The sequence below is a fragment of the Callithrix jacchus genome, chromosome 7 (genome assembly GCF_049354715.1).
Source record: "Callithrix jacchus isolate 240 chromosome 7, calJac240_pri, whole genome shotgun sequence".
Lineage (NCBI taxonomy): Eukaryota > Metazoa > Chordata > Mammalia > Primates > Cebidae > Callithrix > Callithrix jacchus.
In genome coordinates, this window is record NC_133508.1 from 123,014,552 (window position 1) to 123,040,965 (window position 26,414).

At 36.2% G+C, this 26,414-nt stretch overlaps 1 protein-coding gene across 8 annotated transcripts in view; it reads right to left on the bottom strand.

The window, feature by feature from the left end:
* COL24A1 (collagen type XXIV alpha 1 chain) overlaps positions 1 to 26,414 on the bottom strand; it is a 387,629-nt gene that overhangs the window by 53,878 nt on the left and 307,337 nt on the right. For all 8 annotated transcript variants that reach the window (XM_035252039.3, XM_078332354.1, XM_035252040.3 and 5 more), the window contains 2 exons: positions 24,011 to 24,064; positions 22,768 to 22,875 (listed from right to left, as the gene is read on the bottom strand). In XM_035252039.3, coding sequence (XP_035107930.3) covers positions 22,768 to 22,875; positions 24,011 to 24,064 — 162 coding nt within the window. The remainder of the gene's footprint in view (positions 1 to 22,767; positions 22,876 to 24,010; positions 24,065 to 26,414) is intronic.

The following is a 26,414-nucleotide window of genomic DNA, read 5'->3' on the forward strand; positions in this document are numbered from 1 at the left end:
GAGAGAGAGAGAGAGAGAGAGAGAGAGAGAGAGAGAGAGAGAGAGAGAGAGAGAGAGAGAGACCGAGAGCGAGAGTTACAGATCCATACTGTGAACTTAGGATTCAGGTGATGTGGTTCTTCCAAGTTGCTTGTGCCTCATCCTAACTGTATTAAATTATCCTGTTTCTTTCCCCTGACTTCTATGTGTTTTATGTTTGTTTTAATTTTGTCTATGAGCCTTTTTGTTCCATAACTATGGGATAGATTATCTGGTAGTGTACTTTCCACATGAATGATGAGAACCCTGGAGTCATGAGATGGTGCCATTTTAGAGTTCATCAATGCAAATGATTGTCATCTGAGGCTTTGGGATATAAATTTTCAAAAATGCTTAGAGAAGACACGGGTGTTATACGAATGACCAGGTTTCTAATGGGGATATAACTTTACAGGAAAGGTGAATTTTAAAAACAAAATTTGGATGAATAGCACCCTCCCCATTAAAAACAAAAATAATTGAAAGACCTAAAGAAAACTGAAGAGAGAGATTTTAAAAGGTCATATATGCAAGATGAAAGGAAGGGCATGTAAGCAAGGAAAAAATAAAGTAACAAAACAGTTGAAAAGTTAAACCAATTGAAAAGTTAAGTTACAGATGTAGATCACTGTAAGAATTTTTTTAACAGGCATTAGGTTGTCTTGCACGTTTGTAAGCCTCTTACCCCCAGATATGAGGTAACAGATATTGTAGGGAGATGTATCATTAGAACTGATTACCCTAGATGATTTTAAGATAACTCGAAATTTCATAATTCTGACATAGGACCACTCTGCCTAACTTATAATTCTAGGCAATTTCAAAGATCTTTATTTTCTAATTTAAAAAAGTATATTTTGGATGATACATAAAAATGGACATTCAGATACTACTGAACATACCTGAAGTCAAGAGTTATTTTCGACTTAGACTAATGAGCACAAAACTAGTCATTAGGGTTAATGGTATACTAGCAACTTCACTTTACTTGCAGTGCTATCGGATATTTAGCCCAGTAGAATGAATATATTCCAAGTCATTTACTATGCTTGTTGGTTTCTTAGAGAAAAATTTGAGGATGGCAGCAAAGTGTTCTGTCCAAAGTTCCAAACAATGTTTTACACAAGTAAAGAACAAACATTTTTTATTATGAACACACAGATGGCTGATTAATTCTGTTTGCAAGAGAAACAGATGCTAACCCTAGGCATTCTTTCCAGTGTCTTCTAAATGATTTGTCAAAACCATTCAGCAAATGGTAAATCATTCTGGGCAAATTTTAAAAAGTAAATAAAACTATAATTATTATTAACTTTGGTCAGAGATACCAAAAATTAATAAACAGCTTACATGTGTATTAAAAATTAATACAATTATAAGAGTACATGATGTCTCATGACCACAGACTTCCTTTATTCTCAGATAGGAGCCAGTCTCTCTACTGAAATAAGTTTTAAACCTAACAGGAAAGTGCTGTCAGTTTTGACAGGACTGAAACCCACGGCTTCCTAAGCATTTGGACTCTAAAGAAACAAGTACTTGGATCAGTAATGATAAAAACAACATCAACCACAACAACAAGAGTTGCTTTTCATTGAGTGCCTTCCATCTGTCAGAAATAAATAGCATTATGGTTTGTATTATTTTATTTGATCTGGTGTCAGTTAAGGAAAGAAAGCGTTGCTTTTCACTTTGACTTTCCTCTGGGGAAAGGAAGAAATTGTTTTAGTGTAAGTTTGCCTTCATTTTGAAACTGAATGGAAAGATCTGGGAAGGAAAATGGGGCTATATGCACACATTTAGAAGAAAGATACAGAGACAGATTTTGGAATGATGATGATTTATGTGTATAAAATAGTGAAACGCACCAAAGAAAGTGTCACCCTGTTATTCCCCCAGCTCCTTGGTTTAGCTGTCTTATTCTCATTAGGATTAAAACAAATATATTAAAAAATAAGCAACAACAAATAAAATTTGTTAAATCCAGGCAACAATAAAAATCCACATTTTAAAAATAACTAAAAATATTATCTTTAAAATTTGCTGAGTGACACTACAGATATTTTGAATATTAATTTTATTGATATTAAATTATTTAATTTTAATATTTAATATAAAATTTAAATATTTGATATTAATATTTAATTTTATTAATTCTCACAGTAGAATGATAAAATGAAACTGAACTTCATATTAATTGATATTTTTCTTTAAAGTACCACCTTAATTTTTTTTAAAAAAACTTTTTTTCTTTCTCTTCTGCCAGGTGCTTTATGTGTACACAGCATTACATTTATATGGTTATTAACTATGTGAGATGATAGTAAGAAAAATTAATTTAAAACAAATTTACTTTCTGTAGTACAAAAATAAGTATAGTATCCTGGATTATTAGGCAATGAAAGTTCTGTATATTTTTCTTAAGCCAGCAAACCCAGAAGCTATATAAGTAATATTTTACTTCCTTGACTCTGAACAACTCAAAACACTTCTGTTTAAGTAGGAATTTCTAATTTCATTTGGCTTGCTAAATATATCCCTCCTAGCAAAGGATTGGCTGTTTAAACATATGTGGGATAGTAATTATTAGGCAATTATATGCAAGGCTACATTTTACATAAATAATGTAGCATTCATAACATTTTCCTGCAGTGCCAATCATAAGTAATGTAGCCAATTGCTAGAAATAAGATTTATGAATGAGCTTTATACTAAAGTTAGGAGGTAATTTTAGTTTTGAATATCTAAACATATTAAAGCTTATGGAACTGAGAGCACAGTTGAGGCAGGTCTTAAGGTAGTGAAGACAGGTCTGTTTGACTCACATTTATGCCCAGAATATACAACCTCTTGCTCAACCTTAATGAATATAGGTATTTTGACATTGTTTTAGTTCACAGAAGTTATTTACAACTGATGGCTTATCAATTCTGAAAAATAGTGCAAATACCACGATGACATTTGACAAAATAAGGGTATTTTATGAAATTTCCTTTACCCAGGTTTCGGCATCCAATCACAGGACTAACAGGGACGGAAAGAAGACATTTCACCTATACTTTGATTCTTAGATATGCCTAGGTTCAGACCACTATAGAGAAATAAATGTCTATCCTTTCATTTCAAAAATAACAAATAATCTTCCCATACTATCTTATTTGATTCCCCCACAACCCTATGAACACACCAAACTTCATTAGGGCAGTTTTTGCCCATTATTCACTGCTATATTCCCTAATTACTGGCTCTTAGTTGGCACTAAACAAATATTTTTTGAATGAATGCATATCAGCTTAACCATTTATATTTATTATTGTGAAAAGATTGTACCCAATAAGTACATGTATAGTATACCATGCATTTGACATACCATATTTCATTTGATTCTTATAAAAACCATATGGATTAAGTATAATACTATTTTACTCATTTTATAAATGGTACTTAAGATGTTAAATAGCTATTACATCCAGATTTTAAAACCAGGTCTCCACGGTCCTAACAACTATGCAAAGAACATTCAATTCCCAAATAGTTATTGAACTTCTCCTATGGGCCTCACACTGTGCAAGGTGATTCTACAGGACTCTTGGGAGAGAAAGACAGGAAGACAACATCCATGCTCTGATGGAGGCAGTATATGGAGCATACAAAAGTTCAGAGCAAACAAGCTCAACTCTGAATACAAAAGGGCATGAAGGAGGTAATAGTTCAGTTAAGTCTTAAAAGATCACCATAAAGTTAGAGGGAAAGATGGAAGAGCTTTCTAAGCAGTGAGAATAAACTACATATACAAAGGCCAGAAAGTGAGGGAAATACTTAGATTTGAGGGCTATCTAAGTAAATAGGCATACTTGAAGAAGCATGGCTCTGAAACTAAGATGCCTGGTTTGAATTCTGATTGCATTACTTGTTGTGTATTAGACCCTGGGGAAGTTATTTAGTCTCTCTCATAAGCTGGATATAACAGCTATCTCTTCATGGAGGTTTTGTGAGGGTTAAATCACCTAATACACATCAGCACCTGTAATAGCACCTGGAACAGAGTAAGTGTCTAATAATTATTAGCCATGATTATGACTGAAATGCACAGCACACATCAGAAGCAAGGTAGAATATATGTCTGGAAATGTCAATAGAGGCTGGACCATGAAGCAACACCATTCCACAAAAAGTGTGAACCAGCTCATGCCTGTCATCCCAGCACTTTGGGAAGCTGAGGTGGGAGAATTGCTTGAGCTCAGGAGTTTAAGGATAGCCTAGGCAAGATGGTGAAACCTTATCTCTACAAAAATAAAAAAATAATAAATTAGTGAAGTGTGGTGGTGCATGCCAGCAGTCCCAGTTATTTGGGAGCCTGAGGGAAGAGGATCACTTGAGCCCAGGGGTTTGAGGCTGCAGTGAGCTAAGATAATACCACTGTGCTCTAGTCTGGGTGACAGAGAGATAACCTGCCTCTGTTAAAAAAAAAAAGGAGTATGAACTTTATCTTATTGGGAGTCATGGAAAATTCAACTAAGAGAGTTATATCCTTTAACAGATATTTCATTTTGTTGCCAATATGCTGCCAAATACACTGAGCTTTGTTGCTCTGGAAGAGTTCCTAATGAGTAGAAAATGAGCCAAAACAAGCAGCTGGTGGGTGACGGTGGTGGGGGGGAAGAAGTAGCAATCAGGATAAGCCATAACTGGATAATCAACCTATTAATAAGTCGATGACAGGATTTGCTAAATGTAGAAATGTAGATCTGGCCAATGAAGATATGTCTCTTTCTCTGAAACACTGTGAAGAAAAAAAATGTTTCTTCTTAGAAAGAAAAGTTTCTTTAGTGTGACTAGCCTATGAGAACATACAGCCCAGATGGGTGGCAGGGTGGCTCCTAATAGAAGCTTCGATGGTGGTCCTACTACAAAGGTGTTGATGAAGTGTGTTTTTCCTCTTTATACTGGACACAATCCACAAATGGAAAATTCAGGATTTTCAAAGTTCCTTTAGGACAAGAAACTCATTTTAGACAACACTTATGCTTGTGTTCACCTGGCATACTGCAAAGTCAAGATTGAAAGGCCTTGATTTGTCCAAAGTCAAGTCGTTAGTTTTATTTCTTTCCCTCTTTTCCAATGACTAGTTTTATTAGCTGCAGCAGTAAAAAAAAAAAAAAAAAAAAAAAAAAAAAAAAAAAGACTGGTAAGCATTCCTTTTGGTGACAAATGGATTTATGATCTTTGCAAGGAAAAGTTGTTTTGCTTTTTCCTAATGATTGAGGTTCTATGCTTGTACAGAAGTCCAACTCAATGAAAACAGCATGGTAGACTCATTTACTACAGGTGTGCTAAGTTGACTGGCCTCAAAACACTCATTTGTACAGAAGAAAATTCACACAGGCAACGGCGAGCCTCCCCAATACTGTCCTTCGGTTACAGTCACATGACCTTGAAAAAACATTGAAACTGCAGAGTGAATATGCCAAGAATTCTTTAATTCTTTGGCCACATCAAAAAAAGGAAAAAAGAAAGAACGAACATTGTTTAGGAAAATCAGGCAGTTGCATAATGCTAAAAATCCAAGAATAAATATTTTTCTCAGTGGAAAAACCCAGCAGTTTTTAAAGGTAAGCCAAGGAACACCATGGTGCTGTGATTAAAAAAAAAAAAAAGACAAATGGAAAGATGTCCTTATCCTCCATTGAAAATATTCCAAGGAACTTGCTAGTATTTACAAATGGCCTTATTTTCTCTTAAGTAGTTTTTCTATTACCACAGTAGGTTTGAGAAATATTTCTCTTAGAAATCACTTTCCTTAATTCCCAGTTAGCCATTGGTACCTTATTTCACTGAACAACAGAATGATTCTTTTTAAAGCATTATAATTCTAATTCCATATCAAAGATTCTACAGAGAACAGAGACATTTATAGATAATATTTCCATGTGTATAAATACCAACAGTATGTGCAAACCTTGAAGTTACAAAGAGATCCTCAGGAAACAATTATTTTAATTTTGATGGATACAAAACATTTCAACACTTATGACATCCTAATATCCTAAGTATGCATGTAAAATTTGCCTAACTTGTTCTGTGAAAATGCTGAAAAGTAGAAGATGATGACTTACCATCTGGTAGCTAATTGCTTACTAATGGCAATATTAGTTAGCATTCAACTTCATGACCCTAAGAGGTATATTGGAGCAGTATCTAACATAACTGTAATTCATTTGTTTCTTTCAAACTGCAATCAGCTTTCTGTACCAGTCATACATAAAGGGACAGAATCTGTTCTGTGGCTCAGAACTGTTTTTTTTTTTTTTTTTTTGAGACGGAGTTTCGCTCTTGTTACCCAGGCTGGAGTGCAATGGTGTGATCTTGGCTCACCGCAACCTCCGCCTCCTGGGTTCAGGCAATTCTCCTGCCTCAGCCTCCCGAGTAGCTGGGATTAGAGGCATGTGCCACCATGCCCAGCTAAGTTTTTGTATTTTTAGTAGAGACGGGGTTTCACCATGTTGACCAGGATGGTCTCGATCTCTCGACCTCGTGATCCACCCGTCTCGGCCTCCCAAAGTGCTGGGATTACAGGCTTGAGCCACTGCACCCGGCCTGTTTTTTTTTTTTTTTTTTTTTTTTTTTAATGGTTCCCAATTAGAGTAACTTAGGAAGTGGAGCTAGAATATGCAGGTTTTGTTGTCTAATTCATACTCAGATTTTCCCTTTTCTTGACTATGTTGTCGACTTCTCCATATCTGCTTGGTCTTTCTGATGAACATGTAAATGTGGTCAGGATTCTCTCATTCAAAAATAACTTTCTACTTTATTATCTGGTCATTGTCTTATTTTCTCCTGCAGAACCAAACTTCGCCATTAAGTGGCTTGAATGTCCTGATTTTCTCAGTGTTCACTCTTTCCTCAAGAACTCCAATCCTGTTTCTCCCACAACCTGACAAGATTCCTTGCTAAAGTTACTGATGACCTCCATTTACCAAAATACATGGTCATAATTTCATTTTATCAGATCTATGTACTAGGTAGAGTCTTTACTTGCAAATACCAGAAACTAATTCTGGATAACAATGGCAGAAAAGATATTCAAGACACATTCGGTAGCTCATATAGTCACATGTAAACCTGGAGAATCAGGTTTGGAAATGGGCAGAATTAAAGCGATGTCAGAAAGCCAGAATTTGGACACTACAGCATGTACTACATCTGCTGCTGGACATTGGACACTATTACTGATGCCACTGTCATCTGTGAAAACTGGGAGCTTCTGATGTTACTGCCGCTGCCACCAGAACAGACTCTCCACTGACCCTGCCTCTGTGTATCACTAACTCCCCATATGAAGGTGAATATAAGTAATTGTTCAGGCCTAGGTCAGAGCATACATCCTTGCTTCAAGTGACAAACCCCCACAAAAAACCCACAAAATTAATAATACAGGTGTCTAACACAGTTTCTCAAGGTTACAGATACGTTGATGACATTCTCCTTTTGAAATATGCTTTCTTAAACCTCCATGACATCACATTCATTTTTTCTTACCTATTATAATCATGCCTTTTAGTCTTTTCCCTCCTTTACCTGACTTTTATATGTTAGAGTTCCTCACAGCTTGGTTCTAGACCTCCTTCCCACTGTTTATTTAACAAAATTTCTGTTTGCTTTCTTTCATTTGTTCTCCAGATCCATTTACCACCCCTTCTCTATCTTGCAACTTGTCCTGGAAATCTGACTTTCAATGGACTGCATCACTGGGGTTCTCTTGCCCTCTGGCTTCCAGTTGGGGTTGGCCAATGCAATACACCACTAGGATATTGGAAAGGGAGAGGAGAGAAAAGGAATATATTTATTTCTCCCATTTCCTCCAGTCTTTGGCATTCTGGCAGTGGCTGAATTAATCTCAACTACAGCTCCTGTCAGATACCTCTTTTCCAACAGTTCCTGATCTCAACTTGATTCTAGTAACATCATTTCTTCCCTTTACCCTTTCAGGTGTAAGGACAGTAATGACTTCCTACTGTTGATAGTCTCTGGGTTCCCCTGCACCCTTTGTTGACTCTTTTCACCCTGTCCACATTTCTGTAGGTAGTTTCCTCAAAATTCCAGTTGAGTATCTGCTTCCTAACAGGACTCTGACTGAAACATTATGTATATGTTGATGGTTCTCAAATTCATATGTGACCTCCTTTCTAAGCTCCAGCTGAGAATACTTAATTGCTGACTTAATATCTCCACTTTAATGTCATAATCTTGCCCATAAAATTTAGGCCTCCTGGCTGAGGCAGGAGATTTGCTTGAATCCAGGAGGCGGAGGTTGCAGTGAGCCGCGATCGCACCACTGCACTCCAGCCTGGCGCCTGGCGAGACAGCGAGACTCTGTCTCAAAATAAACAAAAAATAAACTTAGGCCTCCTATATAGTATTTGCTTTTTCAGTGATGGGCAGGCATCACAAGGTATTAAGTTGGAAACCTGTGCAAGTTAGACATTTTTTTTTTTTTTTTTGAGACGGAGTTTCGCTCTTGTTACCCAGGCTGGAGTGCAATGGCGCGATCTCGGCTCACTGCAACCTCCGCCTCCCGGGTTCAGGCAATTCTCCTGCCTCAGCCTCCCGAGTAGCTGGGATTACAGGCATGCGCCACCATACCCAGCTAATTTTTTGTATTTTTAGTAGAGATGGGGTTTCACCATGTTGACCAGGATGGTCTCGATCTCTTGACCTCGTGATCCACCCGCCTGGGCCTCCCAAAGTGCTGGGATTACAGGCTTGAGCCACCGCACCCGGCCCAAGTTAGAAATTTTGAAGTCAACCTTGCTATCTCTCTTTCTCCCTCATGTCTCACAATCAAATGTCAAGTCCTATTAAAGCTACATCCTAAATACTACCTAAATCCATCCACTTCTTTCCATTTACACTTCATCAGTCTAGTTCAAACCTGTAGCCCGGAGTACTGCAATAAATAGTCTCATTAGTCTCCTGCATCTTGTCGTGTCCACTTCCAATCCATTTACTATATTGAAGCCAGAGGGAATCCATTACAAATATAAAATTAGATAATGTCTCTCCTGAGCTTAAACCTCAATGGAGTCTACTTTCTTTAGGTAATGCTCAATTACTTTAATATGTCCTTCAATAGCCTCCTATTGAATATGGTAATTGTATATTTCAACAGCACCAAACCATATTACTCTACATCTTGCTCACCAAACTTTAGCCATAGTGGTCCTTTTTGGATTTTTTTTTCTTTCTTTTTTTGCTAACCAGAATAACTAGTTTACCTTTTGTTGATTCTTTAAGCACATCGTTTTTCCTAGCTTCGTATATGCTGTTTTCTCTGCCTAAAATGTTTCTTTCCTGCTTTTCCACCTACAATTATTATTCCCAATTTACTAACTCCAGTTATCTTTCAGTGTCATCTCTCTCCTCCTCCCCACTTATATAACATATGAATATATATATATATATATATGTAGACAAGATATTTATCTCTATATATCCATTTCACTGGGTATAATTGACATGAAGTAAACTTCAAAGTATATAATTTGATAAACTGGCATAATAAATACACCTTTTAAACCATCACCACTATCAAGATAACATATTCACTACCCCTAGAAGTTTTTCCTATTCTTTTGTAAGCCCTCCTTTCCACACCTCCCACATGCACTCCTATCTCCTGAAAACCCCTGATTTGCTTTTTGCCACTACAGATTACTTTGAGATTTCTAGAACTTTATATAAGTGGAACCAAACAGCATGTATCCTTTTTTGTCTGTTTTTTCCCCCTACTCAGTATAATTACTCTGAGATTCATCCGTGTTGTGGTATGTATATCATTCTTTTTTACTAAGACTAACATTTTATTGTACACATGTATTAGAATTTATTTAGCCATTCACTTTTTGATGGATATTTGATTCATTTCCAGTTTTGGGCTATTACAAAGAAAGCTGCTATGGCCATTCATGTGCAAGTTTTTGTGTGACTATATGCTTTCATTTTTCTTGTCTGGGAATAGAATGGCTGGGTTATATGTTAGAAATATGTTTAACATTTTCAGATATTACCAATATATAAGATAATTGATATCTTAACAATATAGAGGCCAGGTGCAGTGGCTAATGCCTGCAATCCCAGCACCTTGAGAGGCCCAGGTGGGTGGATCATGAGGTCAGGAATTAGAGACCAGCCTGGCCAACATAGTGACCTGGTCTCTACTAAAAATTTTAGCTGGGTGTGGTGGCATGAACCTGTAATCCCAGCTACTTGGAGGCTGAGGCAGGAGAATCACTTGAACTCAGGTGGTGGAGGTTGTAGTGAGCTGAGATCCTGCCACTGCACTCCAGCCTGGGTGACAGAGCAAAACTCCATCTCAGAAAAAAAAAAAAAAAAGAAAAGAAAACAATAGAGTCTTATGACACAAGAAATAGTATATAAACCATTTATTTAGGACTTCTGTAATTTACCTCAGCAATGTTTTATAGTTTTTAGTATATAGGTTTGCAGTTTTTTTTTTTTTTTTGGTCAGAATTATCCCTAATATTTCACACTCTGACACTATGGTAAATAGCACTGCTTTAAAACTTTCAATTTCTGATTAATTGATAGTACATAGAAATACAATTAATTTTTGTATATTAAACTTCTATCTTGCAACTTCGCTAAACTCAGTTTTCTGTGGTTTGGATATTCTATGTAGGTAATCATGTTGTCTGCAAATAAATACAGTTTTACTTCTATTCCAAACTAGACATCTTTTATTTCTTATTATTACACTGGCTAGAACCTCACTGAATTGACTCAAATTTCCAGTATGATACTGAACATGTCATATAAACATGAGGAGGTAAATCTCATATTCAAGACATCAGAAGGTTTGCCTCACAAAGACCTATATTAAAATAATTTTTGGAGAAAGCATTGAAATAATAGAAACAAATTCAGGAGATTCTGCAAAGCATACTGAAAATGATGGTTATCAAATAGCTTTATTAAGTTTACCATTTAAAAAAGAGGCTAGAAATAACAGAAATAAAAAGAAAGTAAATGCATAAAGACTAAAAGTAAAAACTTGAGGCAAAATACAAAAATGATGAAGGAGAGCAGTGGTCTATAAAAACAAAGGGACATGAGGATACGTGAAAGTATTTGTTTTGTTAGAGAAAACATACAGATAGTGATATGTTAAACAAATAAATAGATTTAAATAAATACACATTTGATTATTACATTCAGCACAACTGCACAAAAGGAACAAAAGAAGTAATTTTTAAGCCAGTAGCAGAAATTTTAGTCATCCAAAGGAAATTAGGATATAAGAAGAAAAAAAGGACAGGACAGGTATATTAGTCTGTTTTCATGCTGCGGATAAAGACATACCCGAGACTAAACAATTTACAAAAGAAAGGTTTATTACAGTTCCACATGGCTAGGGAGGCATAAAGAGAGCTTGTGCAGGGTAACCCCCATTTTTAAAGCCATCAGATCTTGTGAGACCCATTCACTCTCATGGGGATAGCATAATTCACTCATCTCCTACTGGGTCCCTCCTGTAATACGTGGGAATTATGGGAGCTACAAGATGAGATTTGGGTGGGAATACAGAGACAAACCATATCAACAGGTCAAATGAGATACAGATTTCAGATAGCAAATATTCTTTTTTTTTTTTAAGGATCTTGTTTTGTTACCCAGCCTGGAGTGCAGTGGCATGATCATACTTCACTGTAGCACCTAACTCCTGGGCTCAAGCAATCCTCCTGCTTCAGTCTCTTGAGTAACTTCAGGCACTTGCTACAATGTGTTGTAGAGACAGGGTCCTGCTATATTACCCAGGTTGGTCTGGACTCCCGGCCTCAAGAGGTCTTCCTGCCTTGGTCTCCCAAAGAGCCAGGGATTACAGGTATGAGCCACTGCACATGGGTGGCAAATTAGATGCATTCCCTTTAACATCTGGAGCAGTAGAAGAATTTGCACGATTGCTGCTATCGTTTAATATAATATTCAAGGTTACTTGCAACTTATGTAGAAAGAAAAATAAATGAATCTAAGGAAAGAGATAAATCTGCCATTATTTGAAGATGATATTATCTACCTAAAAAGCCCAATAGAATCATAGCAGTAAATTTTTCAAAATAAAAAATTCAGCCATATTAGACTATAACTGATAGAAATCAGTAGTGCTTATTTAAATAAGTAATAACTACCTAGAAAATAGAATAAAAATAAGAATATACAAAGCCTTTATTGAGTAGCAGTACTGCCAATTTGTAAAGACAAACAACATGGAGTTTTAGACCGCCTTTATAGTTAGTGACTGTGGAAATTACTTAATCTCTCAGTGCCTCAATTTCTGCATCTATTAAATAAGGAGTAAAATTATGCCTACCTCATAGGGTTGTAACAATTAAACTTGTTAATACATTAAAACACTTATGTTACATGGCACATTCTAAGTATTGTATAAATTTTGCCATTACCATTATGAAGACATTCTGTTAGAAAATGATAGAAATAGATATTTCCTGCTTTTACATTAGATAACTAAAATTATAAGACACAAATTTTCTCCAAAGAAATCTATAAATTCAAGGCAAATCTAACAACAATTCCAGTTTTTGTTTTATTTTTAGAGAAACTCAACAAAGTGAATCTCAAATTACGTGGAATAAAAGTCTGTAACTAGCTAATCAACCTTAAGAAAAGAGGTTTAAATAAGGGGGACTTGCTTACTACATATAAGAACATACTACAGAACCATAGCAATAAGAATAGTGTGATGATACAAATAGAGCAGAGGTCAGCCAATGTTTTCTGTAAAAGGGCCAGACAGTAAATCTGTTAGATTTTGCAGGTCATATGGTCTCTGTGTGAACTATTCAATTCTGCTGTTGTAGTGGAAAAGTAGCCATATGTAAATAAATTACTGCGGCTGGGTTCCAATAAAATAATTTATAAATACAAAATTCAAATTTCATGCTTTTCACAAAACATTCTTCTTTTGATTTTTACTTTCTACCATTAAAAAAATGTAAAAACCATTTTTAGCTCATGGGCCATACAAAAAGAACAGGCTGATTTGTTCACCAAATGTGATTTGCTAATACTGGAATGGACTGCTGATATTGACTCATGCATAAATGAGAATTTTTAAAAAGGTTGGCTGGATTTTATCTGTTTGCCTTTTGAAATCCAACCTCTACCCTGCTCTATGACCCAGCAGGCTTCTTTACTCTAGCTCTTGGTCAGTGCCTTACCAAAGGGGTATGAACAGGAATAAAGTCTCCTGTAGTCACAAGGCAGTTATGACTGAGGACCTAACCCACTGTAAGGCTTGCAGAATTTGCATATTAATACATCTTCAACTAGCTAGATTCTACGCTAAGGTAGGAGCACTGGTAAAGAAAGAGTAGAACCCCAAGACAAGAAACGGGGACATTTGAACAGACATGGGCAAGACTAAGAACTCTGAACCTCTAATACCTCTCAATCTTCCTTGCTTGTGGAGGCAGCCCCCCTACTCAAGTGCCTGGGAACACCATTAATAGTCCAGTAGATTGGTAATTTGAAGCCTGGACTCAACTGTGGCCTATAGTCAATGAGGTTGAAATGCTACAACTTCCTTCATAACAGAAAGGGATTCAAAAGCTCAGGAGGATGAAAATGTGGAAATGATTCTTACTGAAATCTGATCAGCTACCCTCTAACCACAGCCCTGGAAGGGCTCAAAGAACATTCTTCACCACATAGTTAAGAAATATCATTTGAATTAGGTTTTCTGATATATATGGGAACACTGGAATCCCTGAGTGGTAGAATCCAGGTTACAGTGCTCCGCCATCAGAGAGAAGGTAGGAGCATTATCACAATAAGCTCTAAGGATGGACTGGAATGAGACTGTTTTGACCTGCACAGATCTGTGGAGATGGTTAATTGAACACAGGAGCCATAGGAATTGAATTTTTCATAGCGTACTAGAATATATTAACCTATAGGTGGGAAAATTGTAGGTCTTATAGATATAAATCTTACTTAAGCCCCTGTGCTTGGGATTCATGTCTTCTCACTCAGTTCTCAGTCTCAAGCCAGTTCCTAGATCAGAATCCCTTGATTGAGAAGAAGGTAGGTTCTCTTTGAGAAAAAACACTACAATGTGGTCAGAGGTGTATGTTATAACTCCTCCCCTAAGTATTCTTGAGAGAGACCTATGGTCATTTACTTGGTGACTGAACACTGGGAAAAGACAAATTCCAAGCCTTTCTAGAGCTGTTAAGATACTAGTTATAACCTGATGACAATCCCTGGAAATAAAAAAATATATCATTAGGGCACTCTGGTCAGAGTGGAAGCTTATGAGGGCCAAGTGATAAATGGAATTTTGATCCAATTCCTTTTCCAAGTGGGCCCAGTAAGGACTATAAGCTCAGCTTTTTTTCTCACCTCCAATCTTAGAGGATAGTGAAACTTCCTAACTTAGAAAGGCTACTATTTTGGTGAGATGGGAAGACACAAATGAATGTCCCTACAACTATCCCTTCCTGTCCCCTCCTGCCAATAATAAATCTAATGTAATAACACATCCTTGTGAAAAACTGTACCTTTTACTCCCATCCCTGTGGAAAATTGTACATATTATTGCTGTAAAGACCTGAAAGATACAGGGGTAGTAATTCCTACTACATTCCATATCCCTTTAACTCATGTGTTTGGCTATAGCAAACAACAGATAAACCTTGAAGAAACTGGTAGTGTATTACAAACTTAATGGGTTGGGAGATGATGCCAATTACAGCTGAAGGCTCTGATATGGCATCTTTACTAAACAATATAGCCACTGGCAAGAGCAGATGCTAACCGGGCAAAAATATTTCCTATCCGCATTCTTCTCAGTAAAGATAATCAGAAGCAGTTTTTTTGTCTGCATGCAGCAAGAAAAGCAGTATCCCTTCCCTGTCTTACCTTGTGCTATGCAACTCAATTTGCTTCTCTGTCACAAAACAGACTGAGCAGATATCTTTATAGTCTGGATGACTCACAAAATATCATTCAGGTCCATTAAACTGGACTTGGAGAGTAGAAAAGAACAAGCACTCTAAAGGTGTACCAGAGGATAGAATTTAAAAGTTCAGGGCCCTGATAAATGGGCCTAATGGGTTCTTCCTGCCTATTGCACAGACAAAAATAAATTCACTGAGATTGCAGCACTGTGGTAGAGTTTAATTGATGCAAGGCTCGCCCACAGGGGAGAACTGGAGTTATCATTCAAATCAGTCTCCCTGACGGCTGAAACATTAGGGTTTTAATGGACAATTTGGTGGCCAGGCAGCTAGGGAATTGGTGCTGCTGATGGGTTGGGGAAATCATAGGAGTGTGGAAAACTGTCCTTGTGTGCTGCATTTCCCTCTGGATGGGGCCACAGGATCAGCTGAGTCATGATTCACGAGTCTGGTGGAGTCAGTCAAAAAGATATCTCAGAAAAACCAATTTTAGGTTCTGCAATAGTGACATTATCTATAGAAGCAATTGGGGAAGTCACAAATCTTGTGACCTCTGGCCATATAACTCCTGAGCAGTTGGGATTAAAGAAACTATACCTATTTTGTAATCTCTGGCCATATGACTCCTGAGCAGCAAGGAATTATAGAAACTATACCTACATCTTAGTAGAGCTCAGGTCTCTCCAATAATCCTATTTTTGTGGCCTTTAGTTTTACAAAGGCAGTTTTCATTCCCTGAGCAAGGAAGGGGATACTTTTAAGGTGGGACTATCGTCATCCTTGCTTTCAAGTTAAACTATAAACTAAATTCTTCCCAAAGTTAGCTTGGCCTTGATCAAGGACAGCTTGGAGGTCAGAAGCAAGATCCTTCGACTGTCATCATTTTGAAAAGGTAGTTTCATAGGTGAAGCTCCAGGAATAATGATTTGGGGGCACATCAGGATACCTCCTCTAAAGTAGAGATAAATTGTTGTACTTTGTACTGACTGACCATCACAATAAAAGAGGTACAGTTCTGGTGAGCCTCTGTGACTTTGGAGTCAACTTATACCAGATTTGGGTGTTTTGCTCTAATCCATTTTCTGAGTAACCTGTAAGGATGCTGGTTTTTTAAAATTGTGGATATATATATATATAATCATCTAATATATAAATATATATGTTTATGTCTATTAAAGAAATACATATATATTAAAAATCATTTTAACCATTATTAGGTATGCATTTCAGTGGCACTAGTACATTTACATTGCTGTACAACTGTCACTACCATTTATCTACAGAACTTTTTATTTTCCTGAACTAAAACTCGTACTTATTAAATAATAACTCTCCATTACCCCTTCCACCAAACCCTGGCATCCCCATTCTACTTTCTGTCTCTCTGCATTTGATTATTCTAGGTGAGGTAGGAGGTCAGCAGGACTTGTTTTCCAAGCACTGGTTATGACCCTGGTGATCAAAACAGGATCTGGTTAAAATAGGGTACAGTAAAGAAACTGACCAAAACCAGCTTAAACCAAAATAGCAAAAAAGTGAACTCTAGTTGTCCGCAGTGCTCATTATACACTAATTATAACTTATTAGCATGCTAAAAGACACTCCTACCAGCACCATGATAGTTTAAAAATGCCATGTCAATACTTGGAAGTTATGTATTATGGTTTAAGAGTGGAGGGAAACCAATGCTTGGTTCTGGGAATGCCTCATCCCTTTTCTAGAAAACTCATGAATAACCTGCTCCTTATTTAGCATATAATTAGGGAATAGCTATAAAGCAAGCTAGCCAGCAATCTATGAGGAATACTCTGCTTATGGGGTAGCCCTGCTCTATCTATGGAACAGCTATTTTCTTATACTCACTCTGTGGCTCTGAGAAACTTGCTTTGTAATATAGTTTGGATATCTGTCCCTGCCCAAATCTCATGTTGAATCATAATCCTAATGCAGGAGGTGGGGCCTGGGGGGAGTTGTTTGGATCATGGGGTTGGATCCCTCATGGCTTGGTGCTGTCTTTATGATAGTGAATTCTCACAATATATGATTATTTAAAAATGCATGGCAACACCCCCTCCACTCTCACTCTTTCTCTCTCTCTCTTGCTTGTTCCTACATTCACCATGTGATGTGTCTGCCCCCCACCTCACCTTCTAGCCTCCCTAAAAGCTGAATAGATGCCAGCATCATGCTTCCTGTAAAGCTGGAAGAACTGTAAGCCAATTAAACCTCTGTTCTTTATAAATTACCCAGTCTCAGGTATTTCTTTACAGCAGTGCAAGAATGAACTAATACTCTTTGCCTTCACTTTACTCCAACAACTCCCTCCTGAATTATTTCTATATTCCTTGAAGACAAGAATCCTCCCTGACTAAGCCCCAGTTTTGGGGTTTGCCAGTATCATAGATTTCTCATATAAGTGAGATCACAATATTCATTCTTTGTGTCTGGTTTGTTTAATTTAGCATAATGTTCTTCAAGTCTCATCCACATTGTAGTGTGTCAGACTTCCATTCCTTTTTAAGGCTGAAAAATATTCCATTGCATATCACAATTTGTTTATTCATTCAATCATTGATAGACATTTGGGTGGTTTCTATAACTGGCTATTATGAATAATGCTGTTATGAACATTGGTGTAAAAATACTTTTAATGATGAATATGTTAATTTGATTCATTCTAGTAGCCTTTTTACTATCTATGTGTATCCTATAAATTCTTATTGCATATCTTCAATTTATGCAATAAAATTTATTTAAAAACATCTTTTACATCCCTGCTTTCAGTTCTTTTGCATATATACCCAGAAGTGGACTTGCTGGATCACATGGTAATACAATATTTAATTTTTGAGGAACTACCATATTGGTTTTTACAGTATTGTATCATTTTACATTCCTAGCAGTAATGTGACTGTGTTCTAATTTCTCTGATATCTTGCCAACACTTGTTATTTTCTGTTTTTGTTTGCTTGTTTTTGTCTTTAATAGCATCCTAACATGTGTGAAGTGATATCTCATTTTGGTTTTGATTTGTATTTCCCTAATGGTAGTGATGTTGTACATCTTTCCATGGGATTACTGATCATTTGTAAATCTTCTTTGGAGAAATGTCTATTCACATCTTTTGCCAGGTTGCTAGTTTTGAGTGGACCCTGAAGTAAGAAAAGTCTCTGTAGCAGATTCAGGATATAAGTTACAATGCTATTAATATTTGGACCTCTTAACTGAGCAACTCTAATTATATTAGAAGGCTCTGTAACTGGTAGAGATGCTATATGGGTCCTTTGATAATCTCCCATAAGAGAAACCCTGCTTGTATCTGTAAGATTTTGGAGATAGGCCATGCCCTCTCTGTCAAATGCAATTTACCATTTGGAATGCAGCTCTGAGCTTGCTCTGGTTGAAACTGAATGACTGAACCTGGAATGTGAAATGGCTATGTTCTGTTTTGCCCATTATGAACTGGGTGATAATCTAATCCACTGAACTGCAAAATTGAATGTATACCCCAGCATTCTACTCTTAAATAAAAATGGCATGTATTGAAACTAGGCCCTAGCAGGTCTAGAAAGCACAGACAAAATGTGTAATCAGGCAATTCAGATTTCCATGACACCTGTTCCCATGGCTTTGACATTGCTCCTTCAGCTTTTCTAGAGAATTCTCTTTATCAGTTAATGAAGGAGGAAAAAGCTCAGGCCTGATTTATGGATAGATCTGCATTGATTGTCAACATCGGCCAGAAGTGTATAGTTGCAGGCTGCATTAGAGCTTGAAAGATGTTAGTAAAGCGAACTCTTTCTAGTAAGTAGAACTTGAGGCAATATAGTTAGAAGGAGAGATGTCTAGAACTGTGGATCTATACTAATTCAGAGAGCAGTGGCTAAGAGGTTGGCCAGCTGGCCGGGCACTTGGAAATGATGGGTTTGAAAGACTAATGATAAGGAGGTCTGAGGAAGATAAATTTAGATGAACCTCTCAAAATGGAATCAATATGGAGATAATTATATTCCATGTAAATACTTAACAGAGAGCATCCTCCATAGAGTAGGCTCTCAATAATCAGGTAAACAAGATAGACCTTGAGTGGATATCAGTCAACATTTTCCCATAATAATCATGGGGTTTCTCAATGGGCTCACTGGCACAAATCCAACAATGTGGACTTTTCTTCACTAAGGTTGATCTGGCTACCACCCCTGGTGACTGCCAAACCTGCTAAAAGTAGAGGCCAACACTGAGCAATGCTCCCTAGGAGATTAGTTGGAGCTATAATAGCTGGAATTGTCCTCACAGGAGTAGACACATGGATTTGCTATTCTACCAAAAGTTCTTGTGTAGTTGATGCATAGCATGAATTATATATCAGTTAGAAGAGAGAGAGCTGATATACCTATAGCAATATAAATGTATCTTTAAATCCCAGTTGTAAGTGAAAAAAATAAGATGCAGAATGGCCTAATATCATTTCCATAATTAAAGATAGGCATAAATACCAGCAGTATATTTTTGGAAAAACACATAACAGATAAAAATATACATGAAAACATAAAATAGTGGGCTATCTTAGGGAGAGGGCAATGAGAGTGGGGATAAAAGGAAGTCAGCCTAAGAGTAGGTCCATGCAAAAACTGAAGGATGATAACATGCCATAAAATCATTAATATGATTATCCCAACAACTCTGTACCTAAGGTAAAACACAAAGATAGGGAGTAGAAAACTCTAAAAACAGAAGAAGCCAAAGTCAAAAGACTTTTATTGCCTTCTCTGGAATCCAGGACTCTGGCGGGTGATATAGGTCAAATTACTAGACAATCTCATTCAGGTCTTTGCATCTTGAAAAGTGGCATGAAGATGCATGACAGCTTAGAAATTATTCAGAGCACAGCAGCACTGGCACCGAGAGTCCAATGGTGTTGACTGGTGCCAATGTCATTGGTGGCATCCTAACTAGACTACTTCTTGCCTGGGGTGTTCTGTTGTGAGAAACCCTTAATTTCAGACTGTTTTCTGACCCTGGATTTCAAGCTTTTTAGCTGATTCTCTAAGCAACCCAATTTCTATCTTATAATTTGTTTTCTGCTTAGGTTAGCTAGAGTAGATTTTTGTGTAAACCAAACAGACTTGGCTGATATCCCAAAGTCCTAGCTGGGTTCTAGAACACTAATAGCCTCATCTGGCCTTAAGACCCCCACATTCTTGTGTATTCTAGATAGAGCCAGTGTTTTGATTTCAGGAATGAGCCTTTGCCTACATAGCAAACAAAACTAGTGTAACAGATTCTAGGAATAAGGTTTAGAGTGGCAGTGAATGAAATCAACATTTTATCTGTGTTAATTCAGTATTTTTTGTATTGGCTTTCTCTTAGCCATTGAATTACTGTCCTTTAAGTATTATTACCTCAATATTGAAGAAAAATGTAGAGTTGGTAGAAAACGTCTATTTTCTTGCTAGAAACAAACAACAGATAATCAGTGCCATACGACAATTTTCCTAGATAAAAATGGCATATATTGAGACTAGGCTACCTAGCAGGTCCAGAAAGCACAGACAAAATGTGTAAACAGGCCATTCAGGTTTCCATAATATCTGATCTCAAGAGAAAATGGTCTATAATTTTAAAATCCATATCAATGTTTTCATTCCATGAAATTTTCAGTCCTTCTTGAGGGATATCTAGGTATTACATATTGCTATAAAGAAGTTATTTGTCACAATGAACCATTAAATGACCTAAGTAAAAAGTAATTAATGACTTTGATGTGTCACTAATATTCTGATGAGTATCTCATAAATAGAACAGCTGAAATTTTTCTTAAACTCATATGTAGGATACTGGTTTCTATTATTCACATAGGGAATCAACATCTGGATTAGTAGTCTTTTAGCCTGAGAACAAATAACTTCCTGATCCTATTAATTAATAAGTTAATTACTAATAATGCATTATTAAATAAATTTATTTACTACTACTAGTACTTACAATTTGCTATTTAGCCTTATAAACTATTGGGTCCATCCACCCCACCACCATGATTATACTTGTGTATAGCAGCAACAAATATGACATATTTTCACACGTGGTTTTCCTTGTTTGAATTCTCAAAAATCTTCCTCAGAGCAATAGGAAAAGATTCACTATAACATTTCCCAGTAAAACTTAATCCACAAAAACATAGACTCTCAGACCAATTCAAAGTGTTTTACTGTTGTATTTTTAAAATTTCACAATCTCAATATAAAACTATCACATGGTGTGTCTGGAGATTAGCATGCCAAGATGGAAGCCCAGTGCATGAGCTCCCTTTAAGACTGGGATATCAAATGAATCTCTTTTAACCAGACTGATACTACTAGCAAAAGTCTATGCAATATTTATTTTAATTAAAAATTTAGCCTGGCTAAGTTTTCTAGGCCTTAACCTGATGCTGTGAGGCTCTGATATGTTTCTTCCACCAATAGAAACCATGTTAAGGCTTCTTAGCAGTAACCATATTTTCAGAGAATCTGACTATATGTTTATTAGTGAAATAATTATGTCATCATTTCATTTTTTTAAACAAATGAGATAACTCACTGCAGTGAAAAAGAATATTAGTTTGTACTTGAGTTTAGGTATAACACCATCCTAGATCTGAATAAACGATAGGATTGACTTATTACCTAAGAAAAGAACAACAAATCAATAGATAGTCATACCCAAATAGCAGAAATTTAAAAGGGTAAGTTTTACTATATTCTTAAAAGTATGTGTTTATTTCTAATGTTTAAAATAAAAGCAACCTGGAACAAAAAATGTCTTAATTAGGATGACATTAGGGAAGGAAAGAAGGAAAATAGCTAAGCAAAAACAAAAATATGATTTTTAAATTTCTGATCAAATAAATAAGATAGAAATCTGCATAAAAATAAGAGGGAATTTACATTATTACATTACTTTTTTTCCATAATAATCATGGTGGTTGCTCAATGGGCCCACTGGCACAAATCCAACAATGTGGACTTTTCTTCACCAAGGCTGATTTGGCTACCGCCCCTGGTGACTGCCAAATCTGCCAAAATTAGAGGCCAACACTGAGCTCCCAACACAGCAATACTCCTTAGGGGGACCAGTTAGAGCTAGCTGTGATTGTCCTCACAGGGATAGATGCATATTCTAGACATGGATTTGCTATTCTACCAAAAGTTCTTCTGGTAGTTGAAATATAGTTAATATATAGCATGAAGAACTACACATCAGTTAGAAGAGAAACAGCTGATGGACCTATTGCAATGAGTGAAGTAGATGAACATAGATAAAATATTCACACAATTCTTGTTAAATACTGAGGCTATAAAAGTAAAGGGTAAACGATTTTTCAAAGAACCTGCCTTGAGTTACTGTCCAGGCCTAAATGTTCCAAAGGTGGCTTAAAACATTTGATAAACTCAAAGTACAGCCAGGTGTGTAGTCCTTAAATTTTTGTTTCTTTTTAGTTCTTCTTTAACAGCTTTTATATTTTTACAATGACATGAAATATTAATACTATGAGTTAGTAGATATAAAATACTGAAGAGAATTTGTACCTATTGACATATCTGTACCTATTGACATTTCCTGGAAAACCTATATACAACTGCAAAATAACTATTAAAGAAACGAATTGATTAATCGGAGCCAATGCCAAAGCAAAAACAGCCAAAATATCTATGGTCAGCAAAGAGACACATACGTAAGAAATAATAAGCAAAGAGATGTCCATACTACTCACAGGAAGTCCCTGTTTTCCTGGTGACCCAACTTTTCCAGGGTTTCCTGAAATGCCATCTGCTCCATAGTATCCTTGCGTGCCTTTTGGTCCAGGTGGGCCTTGAAGTCCCTTGATAATTAAAAATTATTTGGATTGTAGATATGCTGAAAAGATGTTAAGATGACAAACACTTTTTTATTTATTGAGTTGGGGATGTTGACATTTTCATATTCTGTTTTAGGACAAATTTTCCTGTTTCCTGGATTCTTTAACAATTTACTATTTGAATTCAACAAATAACCTTAAAAGTTCCCCAAACAAAAATGCCAAGATAATTAGCAATTTACTGTGTAACTTTATGGGCTGTAGTGTAATTCTCTGCTATTTCTCATTGTGTCAACCAATACTTTATATAACTGGAGAAAAGATCAGCTATATGCACCTGTCAGCTTAGGATACAGACTATCATTTCCCATTTGCCAAACATAGTATTGTGTTATTTTCCCAATAAATAATTTATGGCTTTTTAGCTGCCACTTTGAATCAGATAATTATATGACTGAAGCAAGGTCTGAACATTTTGTTTCTACCCTTGGGCAACTGAATTTTATATGCAAGGATCTCTGATCTGAGTGTGCTTATAATTTACATTCATTCTCTCTTTTTTTTTTTTTTTCAAACCAATAGAGGTCACCCAAAGCAGTCATCTAACCCTCGTTTAGGAGAAATCAGAAGTCTTTGCTAGATAGCCAGTCTATATATATCCACCTGGCTAGAAGAGGAAACTGATAGCGAGGTAAAAATTGATCTTTGTCTTTGATGAAAAGATTAACATTTTTTAAAGCTTTTTATTTGACTGGAAAATGAGAAGCTGAGTCTTCTAATTAAAATCTAGCTCATGTCATTTTAATTATGCTTGAAGATCTCTGACCTTTGTCACCATTCATATTAGGATTCTAAGTTCCCTATTTTTCAGTGGTTCACTGTCAGAAGCATGAGTCCATAGGGAGGGCTTCTTAATAGGGAGGGCTTTAGGAAAATAGCATCCTCCAACTGCAGAGACTTATATTTAAACAGTAAGTTTGGTTTTAAGTTAATGGTCATATTTTGTTCCCTTCGTGTTCCAGCATGGGTTTAAATTTTTTTAAAAAGACAAACTGATTTATCCAACATGATGACATAATTGGCCCCAAACTCTTCTGCTTGCTAAAGTTGCCAGTTCCATTTAGAAAAGCAAGCAAGAAAAAAGAGTCCTGTTACTTACAGGAATCCCAGGTTTCCCAGAAGGACCAGAAGCTCCTTTTTTCCCCTTATGACCCTAAAAATGGAAAGGACAGATGTCAATGGACTATAATAAACTTACTTAAACTGAAGCCATAGAAAAGAACACTGAGACCTGGATGCTGCAGCAAGAACTAGCACAAACTAGTTATATATCATGGGGATTGCCATTTAATTTTCCTGGGAGCCAGTTTCTTCATCTGAAAATGAGAAACTTTGACAAGATCATCTAGGAATTTCCTTGCAGCTCTAAATTATATGATTTAAGAATTTAAATCGTACTTCTAAAAGGAACTGAATAGATTTAATAAATGTCCCTATTTCAGGGAGGGCCTTGATTTCCCTTTGAAAATGGCTACATACTTACTTAATTCAGTAAACATTTATTGAGTATCATGTATCAGGGACTCTGTTATGTGCTTGGAAGGCAAAGGCAAAGTTTCTCCTTGCAAGGCACTTATAGTGTGGTAAGAGGAACATGAACTGATAGCCTAAAATGTGCTTCTCTGGAAGAACAGAGAAGAGCATACTTGTGATTCAAGGAAAAGATATTTATTTCCCATGGAACTGTTTGTTTTTCCATGTGTGAGATGTTCTAAGTCATAATTGATTCAGCAGTAATGGGTCTGCCGGGATAGTTAGAAACTTGCTCTTGCAAATCATGCCATTGTTCTGATGATATTCTAAAAGTATTTAAAGAAGAAAATGTGGAAAAGAGTGATTTGGTTCACAAATAAGAAAAACAATCATATTGTCATTACCAGACATATTTCTCAGAAATCATCAGAAGTTCTCATAAACAGGATAATCCCACTATAATAGGATGTTGTTATTCAATTTTGAAGACAAATTGTGCTAAAGATTCAGTTTACAACAATAACAAAGAAACAACTTTAAGACATGTTATGTTTTTTGACAATGAGCTTAAACATTTTATGAAGAAATAGTATATGTTGTCACAGAGAAAAAGAGGATCTTCTCTAAGAGATAAAAATCCAACATTTTTAGGATTTGATAACAGAAAGATATAAAGATTGTGGGTTGTAATTCCAACTTTGAAAACTATTGTACTTGTCTTAGAAGTCACTAATGCAAAGTGTTTCTAAAGATGAGACTATCAGAAAGTGGGACAGTTGGTGACCTAGGTTTAAATAAAGTATACACATTTCTAGAGCATACAATCCCTATAAGTAAAATATGTCTTTCCTAACACAATAAAAAAGCAAAATAAATAAAGACTTCTTTAAATATTGGAAAAAAGTTGTAATTTCAGTCATCTTAAATAATACTTATTAAATAGCATATGAATCATGATAATATGCAATTATGTTAATCAGTGTGTGTATTTTTTCCTTTACAGTATTTCTTTTTATGCAAAGAGATATATCTGTTCTATACTTTTGATTTTCAAAATAGACTTTTCCTTGGCTTATGAATTTCAAAATAGTCTAACAAAACTCATAATGGAGGTAATAGTTTGAAAAAAATATATTTTCACTTTCAAAATCATGTTTTTTAAACACAAAAGCCTGACTCCTACATATTAAAAGCCTATCTTTAAGTTAAAAACCAAGGTTATAAAGGACTCAAATAATAAAATTTATGCTGTAAAGAATAGATTTAAAATAATAATGTAACAGTTTTTCTCACATAAGGGAATAAATATCCTCAAGTCAGAGAAAAAGAAAAGAAGAAGCAAAAGAGAAGCAAGACTGTTAGATAGTGATAGTGATCTCTGAAAAGAATCCTTTGCCCCTCATCCTGTCCTTGAGCCTTTCTTTCTCTCTCTCTTTTTTTTTTTTTTTTTTTTTTGAGACAGAGTCTTACTCTGACACCCAGGCTGGAGTGCAGCAGCATGATCTCGGCTCATGGCAACCTCCACCTCCCAGGTTCAAATGATTCTCCTTCCTCAGCTTTCCAAGTGGCTGGGATTACAGGCATGTGCCATCACACATGGCTAATTTTTGTATTTTTAGTAGAGACAGAATTTTGCCATGTTGGCCAGACTGGTCTCAAACTCCTGACCTCGGATGATCTGCCCACCTCGGCCTCTCAAAGTGCTGGAACTACAGGTGTGAGCCACCATGCCCTGCCTGCTCTTGAGTCTTTCTTAGGGTAAATAGAAACACTAGTGCTCTCAGATAAGTTTGGGGATCTGGGAGCAAAGGTGATGCCTAAGAATACTAAAATCCTCATTGAGAAGTCCACATAAAGTATACTGAGTGTCATAATTAGAGTAAAAATCTCTGCATGAGATGTCTAGAACAATGGGCTTAAGAATGCCTTTCTGAGTCCTCCAAGAAGCCTGTATGGTCTGGGGAGCAGAGAATGTTATTTATATGTAACCATGAACAGAAGAAGACGGCCCTTAGAAGCCTGAGGAAGTC